The sequence below is a fragment of the Mustelus asterias genome, chromosome 16, assembly GCF_964213995.1.
Source record: "Mustelus asterias chromosome 16, sMusAst1.hap1.1, whole genome shotgun sequence".
In the NCBI taxonomy this organism is placed as follows: Eukaryota; Metazoa; Chordata; class Chondrichthyes; order Carcharhiniformes; family Triakidae; genus Mustelus; species Mustelus asterias.
The window spans coordinates 61,874,577-61,886,600 of NC_135816.1; the positions used below are offsets into that span (position 1 = coordinate 61,874,577).

General features: G+C 43.0%; 1 protein-coding gene across 3 annotated transcripts in view; it reads right to left on the reverse strand.

Moving 5' to 3' along the window:
* The window catches only part of LOC144505206 (uncharacterized), a 168,914-nt gene that overhangs the window by 68,532 nt on the left and 88,358 nt on the right, over positions 1-12,024 (reverse strand). For all 3 annotated transcript variants that reach the window (XR_013499794.1, XR_013499795.1, XM_078231185.1), the window contains 2 exons: positions 8,619-8,706; positions 3,684-3,796 (listed from right to left, as the gene is read on the reverse strand). Coding sequence is in view for 1 of the 3 variants with exons in the window: in XM_078231185.1 (XP_078087311.1) it covers positions 3,684-3,796; positions 8,619-8,706 (201 nt within the window). In the remaining 2 variants the exon portion in view is untranslated. The remainder of the gene's footprint in view (positions 1-3,683; positions 3,797-8,618; positions 8,707-12,024) is intronic.

A 12,024-nucleotide genomic window follows, 5' to 3' on the forward strand; every position in this document is an offset into this window, starting at 1 on the left:
ACAGAAAAACAAGAGTTGGATGTAGTTTTAAAAATAATATGGAAATTGCTTATTATTGCAATGCACTCATATTTGGAGGCCAATAATGTGGCCCAAGTATGCTTAGTAATCTACAGCTATGTACATGAAATAGCCAGCCTTGCACAATAATGCATGGATATTGTTCATTGACACAATTGGTGCATCTCTCCTGACATTATCAAGCACTGGACAAGGAGGGAAGGATGCATCTTCGCTTCCTCATGAGGTTCCCAGCATCACAGATGCTGGTCTACGGACAATTCAATTCACTTCATGTGACATCAAGAAATAGCTGAAGGCATTCGATACAAAAAAGATTGTGAATACTGACATCATCTTAGCTGTGGTACCGAAGACATGCACCAGAAACAGCTATGCTTCTAACCAAACTGTTCCAATACAGTTTCAACTCTGTAATGTACCTAGCAATTTGGAAAATTGCCCAGATATGTCCTGTACATAAAATACAGGACAAATCCATTCTGCCACATAGCGACCCATCAGTTTACTCCCATTAAAGTGATGAAAAGTGTTATTGCCAGTACTATCAAGGACAAGGCTTGACCAATAGCTAGATGCAATGAGAAGAAGATGGGAATTGTACTTAGCTTCTCGGATTATCGTAGAGTAGAAGAAGGATTTGGCCATAGAGAGGGAGAAACTTTACTACTTTATGTTACACTGCTACCATAACTAATGATCCCAAAGAACCATATTCAACACCAGTGCCCCACAAGGCTGTGTTCTCAGCCCCCTACTTATACAACTATGACTGTGTGGCCAAATTCCCCTCCAACTCAATTTTCAAGTTTGCTGATAACACCACCGTAAAACAATGACAAGACAAAGTACAGGAATGAGATAGAGAATTTGATGAACTGGTGCAATGACATTCATCTCTCCCTCAATGTCAACAAAACGAAGGAGATTGTCGTCGACTTCAGGAAGCGTGGTGGAGAACATGCCCTGAATACATCAACGGGGACGAAATAGAAATGGTCGAAAGCTTCAAGTTTTTAGGTGTCCAGATCACCAACAACCTGTCCTGGTCCCCCCATGCCGACACTAAAGTCAAGAAAACCCACCAATGCCTCTACTTTCTCAGAAGACTTAGGAAATTTGGCATGTCAGCTACTACTCTCACCAACTTTTACAGATGCACCATGGAAAGCATTCTTTCTGATTGTATCACAGTTTGATATGGCTCCTGCTCTGCCCAAGACCGCAAGGAACTATAAAAGGTCGTGAATGTACCCAATCCATCATGCAAACCAGCCTCCCATCCATTGACTCTGTCTACACTTCCTGTTGCCTCTGCAAAGCAGCTAGCATAATTAAGGATCCCACACACCCTGGACATACTCTCTTCCACCTTCTTCCTTTGGGAAAAAGATACAAAAGTCTGAGGTCACCTACCAACCGACTCAAGAACAGCTTCTTCCCTGCTGCCACCAGACTTTTGAATGGACCTACCTCACATTAAGCTGATCTTTCTGTGTGCCCTCGCTATGACTGTAACACTACATTCTGCACTCTCTCGTTTCCTTCTCTATGAACGGTATGCGCAAAAAACAATACTTTTCACTGTATACTAATACATATGACAAAAATAATAAATCAAATCAAAAATATTCTCAGCCAGGTTCTCCTGGCGCTCCATCTCTCTCAATACTATTCAGATTCTTATACAAATATCTTTTAGCTCCTTGTCTTATCAAAATCATTAAAGGGGCTCCATTTCTCATAGCCACTTAGAGTCATAGAGGTTTACAGCAACTTGTCCATGCCGGCCTTTTTTTTAAAAACCCCTAAGCTAATCCCAATTGCCCGCATTTGGCCCATATCCCTCTATACCCATCGTACCCATGTAGCTATCTAAATGCTTTTTAAAAGATAAAATTGTACCCGCCTTTACTACTACCTCTGGCAGCTTGTTCCAGACACTCACCACCCTGTGTGTGAAAGAATTGCCCCTCTGGGCACTTTTGTATCTCTCCCCTCTCACCTTAAACCTATGCCCTCTAGTTTTAGACTCCCCTACCTTTGGGAAAAGATATTGACTATCTACCTTCTCTATGCCCCTCATTATTTTATAGACCTCTATAAGGTCACCCCTCAGTCTCCTACGCTCCAGAGAAAAAAGTCCCAGTCTATTCAGCCTCTCCTTATAACTCAATCCATCAAGTCCTGGTAGCATCCTAGTAAATCTTTTCTGCACTCTTTCTAGTTTAATAATATCCTTTCTATAATAGGGTGACCAGAATTGCACACAGTATTCCAAGTGTGGCCTTACCAATGTCTTGTACAACTTCAACAAGACGTCCCAACTCCTGTATTCAGTGTTCTGACCGATGAAGCCAAGCATGCCGAATGCCTTCTTCACCACTCTGTCCACCTGTGACTCCACTTTCAAGGAGCTATGAACATGTACCCCTAGATCTCTTTGTTCTGTAACTCTCCCCAATGCCCTACCATTAACTGAGTAAGTCCTGCCCTGGTTCAATCTACCAAAATACATCATCTTGCATTTGTCTAAATTAAACGCCATCTGCCATTCGTCAGCCCACTGGCCCAATTGATCAAAATCCTGTTGCAATTGGAGATAACTTTCTTCACTGTCCACTATGCCACCAATCTTGGTGTCATCTCCAAACTTACTAACCATGCCCCCTATATTCTCATCCAAATCATTAATATAAATGACAAATAACAGTGGGCCCAGCACTGATCCCTGAGGCACAACGCTGGTCACAGGCCTCCAGTTTGAAAAACAACTCTCTCCAACCACCCTCTGGCTTCTGTCAAGAAGCCAATTTTGTATCCATTTAGATACCTCACCCTGGATCCTGTGAGATTTAACTTTATGCAACAACCTACTATGCGGTACCTTGTCACAGACCTTGCTAAAGTCCATGTAGACAACATCAACTGCACTTGACACAACTGAATGACTCGCTAGGCCATTTCACTGTGAATCTGGAATTACATATTGGCCAGACTGGGTAAATTCAGTAGATTTTCTTCCCTAGACAGCCGTGAACCAGATGGGCTTTTATGATGAACTGGTAGCTTCATGGTTACCATTACAGATACTAGCATTTTATTCCTGATTTACTCAATTCATAGAACTTAAATTTCCCCAGCAGTTATCCCTGAATTGGAATGAGATAGTGATAAGTTAGAAATTAGAGTTGTTTATTTTCACGTTTCAAGATTATACAACAGTTAAGAGTTAAACTGTTTCATTTTGTTAGTTATACTTAAACTGTGTTATGAATAAAGCTGGTTTTGATTTTTTAAAAATCCCTAGTTTGTCAGTGGAGTTACACCTGAGGCAAGGCATCCTTTCCTCACATTTATGCCAAAATAGAAAAATTGTTGGTATCTAGTCTGGCTTCACAATATACCTTTGGGTTCTGGTCTAGCACCCCAACACTTCCTTCTTGGAAATTACATTATTTGTTCTATCTTTCTGTATCTCCAACTTAAGACTACATTAATGCTTCTTTCTCCTATATTCGCCATTCCTGTAGCATTGGTTATCATTATTTAGTCTCAGCAATGCCTTGGTATAGCTTTCGAATTCCATCATGCCAATTAAACAACCTGACTTCAGGAGCCAAATGTCTCCAATGCCAGGGTAACAAATATAGAAGAAATACCTTCTTCTCATTTGCAGATCTCAGACGATTCTGATCCCTATTCAATGTTGCCATTTGTGCAAGTCTCTTCTCATTTTTATGAAATATTCTTCTGCTTGAGATGGTGTTTTCACCTTAAAAAAAAAACACAAACACTTGTATTAGAGAAAAATAAATATGTTTAAAATGAATGACAGCTTCTTGTTGCCAGTCATAAAAGTCAGATGGAATCAGACTTATACGCCGGAATTTTACCACTCCACCCACCACTGGAATCGAAGCAGGCGAGGGGTGAACAATGGGATGGCCCATTGACCTTGGGCAGGATTTTAGTTTCGGGACAAGCGAGGTCGTAAAATCCCACCTACAGTATTCTTTTAGCTTGCCTGATCGAATTACTTACCTCAACTATTATATGTGGGGTATAATAAATAAAGAGAACATAAATATTTCATGAACAAAACCAATGTGGAAGGCATAAGAAACAAACCACAGAATTAAATAAACTGTATCACATAAACAAGTCACTTGGCCCAACAAATCTCCCCCTACTCTACTTATCTCTCTCCATCGTGCCCCGTCTCAACTATTCCCTTTGCCCTCAAGCATGTATCAAATATACCAAATCGATTTCAATAAGAAACTTGATGAATTCACTGTTACCATAAAAGATCATAAGATGACCAACTCTTGTTGGTTGAGAAGTGTCGAAGAGCTTACCAAGAAACTAATGGGAATCGGAGAAGCCCTGTAGTGGCTGGATTCATTCCTGGCACAAAGACGGTAGTCATCACTGAATGCTAATCATCTCAGTCACCAGACACAGGAACATAGGAGCGGGATTGCATCATTCAGCCCATTGAGCCTGCTCCACCATTCAAAATTATCATGGCTGATCATTTTCTTCAATGCCTTTTTCCCCACACTATCCCCATATTTCTTTACGTATTTGGTTTTTAGAAATCTATTAATCTCTGTTTTAAACATACTGAATGATTCAGCTTCCACAGCCCTCTGTGGTAGAGAATTCCAAAGATTCATAACACTCTTAGTTCTCTTCACAAAACAGAAAATGCTGCAGAAACTCAGCAGGTCTGACAGCATCTGTGGAGAGAGAATAGAGCCAATGTTTCAAGTCAGGATGATCCTTCATTAGAGCTGAAGGCAAAGAAAATCAGACAAGATTTATACTATGAGGTGGGGCAGGGGGGCTGTAATCGGACAAAGGGAATGTAGAGGGTGATGATAAAGGCTGTAAATGGTGTTTATGCCTTCACAAGTTCCGTAGTCATGATGTGGAGAAGCCGGCGGTGGACTGGGGTAAATACAGTAAGAAGTCTAACAACACCAGGTTAAAGTCCAACAGGTTTATTTGGTAGCAAACGCCACTAGCTTTCGGAGCGAGCTGCTCCTTCGTCAGGTGGAGTGGGAGATCTGCAACGTCAGCTGCCCACAGTCTCAAAGTCAAGGAATGGGATGAATACTGATGGTTCAGGGCTAAATGCTTCGGTGCATGGGATCAGGATTATGTGCCAGACCCCAACGCCTGCCAGTGAGGATCCGTTAGCCCCCAAGGTGGACATCACTGTCCAACTGACACTGCCCATTAAGGACATGCGAGCATTTAACCCTCCTGTTGGAACTTCCGGTGTATAGAGAATAAGGGAGAAGAGAACGAGGCGGGAGCCCAAAGGTGTCTCTGATTGGGCAAGGGCATAGTCCTGCAATGGTGATAGGAGGGCAGCTGAGCTTGAGTGAATGCTAGCCGCTAGATAAGGTCTGGGACTGGCTGCTTCTGGGTCTGGGAAGCCAATGAGTCAGGGAAGGTACTGATGATACCCAGCTGCGACACCAACCTAACTCTCTCTCTCTCTCATATCCCTCTTAGGTAACTGATCAATAACAGTATGGAGCCAATGGAACTGGCTATTCTACTTATTACAGCACTGGAGGAGCAAGACTCCAGCTGCAATGTGCAGTGGCATCCAGGAAAGACCCAGCAGCAGGAAATCAGGGGGTTGCAGGGCAGGCTCAGGGGCCTGACGCCGCACCACCCGTGCAGGGGGCACGACGGAGACCAAGGGTGTACAGGACCCAAGTGTCCTTAATGGAACTGTTGTACAAGATGTGCTGTAGAAGACTCCGCTTCATCAGGGAGACTATGCGGTACTACCACATCCTTGCTGGCTTGGCGCCAGGTGGCGGCGGAGGACATCCGCTCCCTGTGACCACAGCAGCCCTCAATTTTTACGCAACAGAGACTTTCTGGAGCTCTAGGGTTGACGTGTCTGGCATTTCACAGGCATCCACCCATAAATGTATCTGTGAGGTCATGCCAGGCCTTTGGACTTTATTCATTTTGACCTGGACCAGTCAGACCAGGAGGCTGTGGACTTCAGCAAAATAGCTGGTATGCCACAAGTGCAGGGGATGATCAACTGCACCCATGTTGCTCTTTGCACCTCGTGGCATCAGGAAGTCCCCTTCATAAACAGGAAGGGGTTCCACCCCCTGGAGATTCCTCCCTCTATCTAAAACTAGGCAAATTTTCCAACATTGTTTAAATACTCACAAACTTGATCTCTTCAATCCAAGTCTGGGCCCACATTTGCATTCTGTGCAGTGAATAACAGTGGCTAGCTGCCTTCATCTCTCTGCTCTCTCTACTTCAGATCTCTGCGGACTGACTGCATGTGAAGTTCAGGGATATCTTAGGAAAACGTGCACTCCTATCATACAATGCCTTCCTATGAACTTCTCTCTACCCAAAGCTCATCTCCATGGCAATGTGAATCACATGGGCTTTGTATCTAGGTAAAATGCTAATCACTTATTCTCTAGACCCCTCCTAATTCCATTCTTTCATGAAATTAAATATACAGTTTAAAGTTTAACAGTTCCAAAACCTGGCATTCCAGCCACTTCTCTGTGAGACTGAGAGACTAACCGTCTACCCAGAGTCAATACAGATTCATTGTCTACAGGTATGACTATCTTGAACCTTCTTCACAGTAAAATGATCTGTTCCCCCCATTCACCACACTGCTTTAACTGTTATCAACCAAGCTACTCAATTTTGCGTTGGGTAGAATTCAGAACTGGTCACATGACCGCCCTCATTCCTCCATTTTACCGTAAATTAAAGAGACAGTCCCAAAACATAATTATCTTATCTTCATATTTGTCATAACATACACACACATATATTTGTGTCTATTTTCAATTTATACCAAAGACATCCCAAAAGGAACAGCACAAATGCACAATGGATTTTTCTCTTGATCTTTTTGAACATTAACAGAAAGTCATTTCAAAAGTCTAGCACTAGATGATCCAGAAGAGACAGCCCTGCTTTCATTGCCTCACTTCCAAAGCTTCTCCAAATCAGGCACTATCCTTAAAATTGCCCTGTGTTTTATTCTTACAGGGGACTAAGAAAGTCAGATAATGTTGAATCTTATTAATTATTAGCTTGGTTTAGAAAGTAAACCTGTCAGGTGAAGTAACAAAAACTATGAAAGCTAGAGGAGCACCTACGCAATGGCATTTTAATATTCCATACCAATCATCAAGGTAGTTAAAAAAGTTGCTGATTGGGAACTCTTTACAGTTATTGGATTTCAATCCCACTATACAATGTTGGCAACATCATCACCATCCGTGCACCAGAGATGTATACATCTCATTAATTATCTGTTATGTTAGGAATGCATCTCAAATAGCTATTGTGTCTGGACTGCCAAACAAGCAAAACATCTCATGGTGTCTTAAATTTTAAAGAAATGTAAAGTTGTAAACCATGAAGACAGGTAAATATCAGTTAATCATCCACAGAAATTCACTTCTGAAACTAGATCCCATCTTGTACAAAACGAAAGGTTGCCACACTTGCCTTCTCTTACTAAATAACCTGTGAGGCTGACATTTGTAAATTTGGCACAGTTTATATGGAGTATTATGCTGATGAGTTGGAGCCTGATATTTTTTCATTGCAGGATACAAGCTGGGATATATAACCTTGGTAAGCTACTTAATAATGTTCAAGCAAGTAATCTGTTGCACCTGTCACCTAACCATGAACTGTTTCCTTTCTCACCAAATGAATAACATTCTTCAATAAGCCATACACTAATCAGACTATTCAGGATTTAGGATAATTAAGTTTTATGTTTCCAAATCTCATATCGCCTTTTGTTTTTGGCCTCATATTTTAGCATCATTACTTATTTCAGTTGATTTCCTTTTAAGGCCTCCAAAGCCAATATTTGAACTTAAAATAAATAAAGTGCTACAATTGCAGTCACATAGGATACAGTTGATGACTATGCCCAGGGCTGCAAGGAAGCGAACACAAAAAATGTTTGGTGTACATTTGAGAATTATTCCAGGAGTCCTTGTTGCAGAGGTGAAATGATATTGCATATTTTAAGCTTCCCTCAGTAGAGGCAACTGCTCATATATAATAATCCTAACCTTGCAAAATAAAAACTGTAATTTGGGAGAAAAAGATAATGCAATCTACCTCCAAAGAGTTAACATTCTTTCTTTCACTGCTCCACAGCTCCCTTATCGAGCGGGCCACAGGGCTTCTGAAGATGCATTTCAGCTGCTTGGACTGCTTGGGTGGCTCACTACAATAAAATCCCGATAGGGTTTCACACATCATTGTAGTGTGCTGTGTCATTCACAATCTGGCAATGCAAAGAGATGCCTTGTCAGGGGTGAACTAGAAGAGGATGAGAGCTCTTTGGAGGTTGAAATTTGAAAGCCTAGGAAATCCAGGAGGCCACTGAAGGTCAGTATAAGTGTGATTAAGCCATGGAATGAAGAAGGAACAGTATGCGAGTAGAATAACATATTAAAGGTTTTGCTGTACTCAAAAATTCATTTTTGGCTCTTGAAGGTCACGACATCTCAATTATTACTGCCAAATGCGATGTGATTACAACAGCTTACCTGAATAGGACTTGACAGATTGTGGCACAGAACTAATTACTGTGTTTTGAAACTTCCTTACACATCTGGCTTCAGACTGTAGGGAGGGCTGTAAAGAAAATAATGCCAATTCAGCCTCAGAGGACTTATTAACACAATCAAATTTCAACAGGAAGTATCAAATTATAGGAAGCTTCAAACTAGCCTCAATTCAGCATCAGTTTATTTGTACTTGAGCTAGAAAAGTGCTCATTTGACTTAGAGACGAGCTTCATTTAACCAAAAGAAGATACCACTTGGAAATTAGACTGAAATAACTTGCATCCATAAAACTTAGATCGAAACTTATAAACTTGAAGTAACTTTCTTGGACCCGATGTCATCCTCTTGTTTCTAGTTATAAAGCTTGAGTAAAAGCAATTGAGTAGACGTATACTGTGATTTATAGCCCAAATTGAAAGGAACAGTGCATCCCTCCTTACCTGCACAGTGAAAGAGGAGCCGAGGAGTGGATATTCCTAAATAGAATTAGAGAATGTTTGGCTACACTGACAAGAAGCACCAGAGGAATCCAATAGGACTGGGTCATGATTTGTTTGACAAAGGTATAGTACGTTTTAATGATCCTGTGAAAGAACAATTCTACAAAGACCAAATTATCAAAGTAAGAGAAAAAGCAGAATGGCTCTGGGCTGTAAGAGTCAAGTCTGATATCTGATTAAGACTGGGGTAACCAGTTAGTCTAAGAAGACAGTGGGATTGGTCTTATTAAGGCACAAAGCATCATTTTTGCCTCAGTATTTGATGATCAGCGCTGATTCTAACTTTTGATAAGTATCAATCCTTTAATGAGTTCATTGACATAGTGCAGAATTTTCCATTACCGCCCATCACGGGAATCATAGCGGGCAGGGGCGGACCATGCAAAGGTCCGTTGACCTCGGGCGGGATTTTCCAATCATGGAGCGAGCACAACCGGAAAATCCCACCCCAGTCTTTTCTTTTGCTATTTCACATATCCATCATTTTGTATAGAAGAAATATATCTTCTAATCTCAAGCATTAGTTGGTGGCAATCACAACTCGAGTTGAATACTCTGCTTAGATTCACATTATTAAAGGATTCAGGAAAAAGTATGAAGGTTGAGTTCAGTATGTGGGCACTAAATTTATGAGAATGCTTACAGCTCTGAACTTGTTTCCACTGGAGAACAATGAAGAGAAAATGATTCAGGTGCAATAATGATCATGTTAATCTCTAATGCATTTCCTCCACCCACAAGTTTCTTCATTATTGCTCCAAGGTGTGTGGTTTAGATGGGAACTTACAGGTGGTGCTATACCCATGCATCTGCTCCCCTTATCTTTATAGGTGGTAGAGGTCATGGGTTTGGAAGGTGCTGATGAAAGAGGCTTGGTGAGTCTCTGCAGTGCGTATTGTGTACTATGAATTGGTGACGGAGAGTGAATGTTTAAGGTGCTGGATGGGGTGCTGATCAAGCAGACTGCTTTGTCCTCTACGCTCTCAAATTTCTTTGCTGGAGCTGCAGTTACCACACAAGTGGAGAGTATTCCATCATAGTCCTTCTCCGCGGGTTGCCCCTCACCACCTGCCTTGACCTTCTCTTCATCGGAAGAGATGTGGTGCTCCTCTATATCTTTCTCATCCAACTGCTTACCCTGTTGCAGTGCCAGATTGTGCAGAGCGCAGCTCACCACAAGGATGCATGATACCCTCTGGGGACTATAGGATGCATGATACCCTCTGGGGACTATACTGGAGGGCTCCCCCTGACTGGTCCAGGCACTGGAATTGCATCTTGAGCAGGTCTATTGTCTGCTCAACCAGGGCCCTAGCCACCTAACCCCATGCATTTATCTTGCTGGTCCCCCTGACACCAAGGGGTAATTTAGAAGGCCAATCCACCTAACCTGCACATCTTTGGGTGTCATGGACAGTCTCTGGGAAGTGGGCACGCACACACTGCATAATACGCATGGTGTGGTCACTCATTATCTGAACATCAAGGGAATGGAATCTCTTGCAGTTCATACATAAATGGCGGCGCAGAGCCACGTGGGTACAATTGATGACAGCTTGCAGTTGGACAGCCCAGCTACGTGGGCAAAGCCCATGGTCCTGGCTTCCTGGTTTGCTTGATCCCGGTCAATACTGATGTACAGGTGAACGTTTGCAAACAGCGCATCTGTCAGCTCCCTTATGCACCTATGTGTGACAGACTGGGAGATGCCGCACAGGTCACCTGTGTAGGCCTGAAATGAGCTGCTGGTATAAAAGTTCAGAGTGACTATGACTTTCGGGGCCACAAGCAATGGGTGATCTCCCAGTCCATGTGGTGCCATCTCTTGCATCACCTGGCACAGATGATCCATCGTCCTGGGACAGATGCAGTTTTCTCCAGCACTGGATCTTTGACATTTGGAGGTAGGAAGCTCTCCGGCGGTAGACACATGGCTGGTACTGTTTCCTCCAAGGACCTGCCATCTGTGGCCCTGCACCTGATAGTTCTGCATCTGCAGCCGCATGTCAATGTCAATGCTGCTTGCTGCTCCACAACGATTAAAAGAACTGCCAGCGCCACTGGCTTCATGATTCCATTAAATCAAAAACTGAAAGGAAATGTGAGTGATGGGGAGTCCTGACAATGCACTGACCTACAGCCCTCTCAGAAATTGGGGCATCCACCCATTCACATCCCCCTATGCAAGCGCCTTTCCAGTGAACCTCACTCCCTCCCTCTCTCACAACAGCTATATTCCCATAGTTCCCCTTTACGACCACCTGGCACAAGTGCCTTGACCCTTGAGAGCCTCAGCAGGTGCATCACACCACCCCTCCCTCACCAAGGGTGAGGATTGAGGGCAGTTGACTGCATTCAAACAAACTGCGTTCCAGCCTCACGGGATCGAGATGCTGCCACCTGTCATTTCCTGAACGGGGTGATTAATGAGCACTGTTATTCTCCCACCTTGGATTAGGGGCAACATCTGTGACACCTCTCTGTTATGGAGAGGTGAGTGTAAGCCTTGGGGGCTCAACTCCCAAAGGATTAACTATTGGGCGACAATCAGCAGGACACTCATGCATTGCAAGACTGGCTAATTTGGCACAATTGACTTGTCAAGGACCCTGTGGCATGCGAGGCATACTTGATTCATGAGAATTTGCATCCTTAGACAGCACCCCCATTCCCCCAGCTCTCATGGGCTGTGGATTAAACGAGCCTCCCAACTTGAACAGCCAGCCACCCATACTTTATTCCGATAGCTTGGCCTCTCTAATCAGTGGTTTTGCCCTTTCTGACAGCTCATGCCCTTTGTAGCCTGAGGATAGGGGTTCATTCTGATTGTACCTGTCCTCCCCCCATGTAAGGATATCCTGCCCTCATGTCGCTGCTAAAATTGT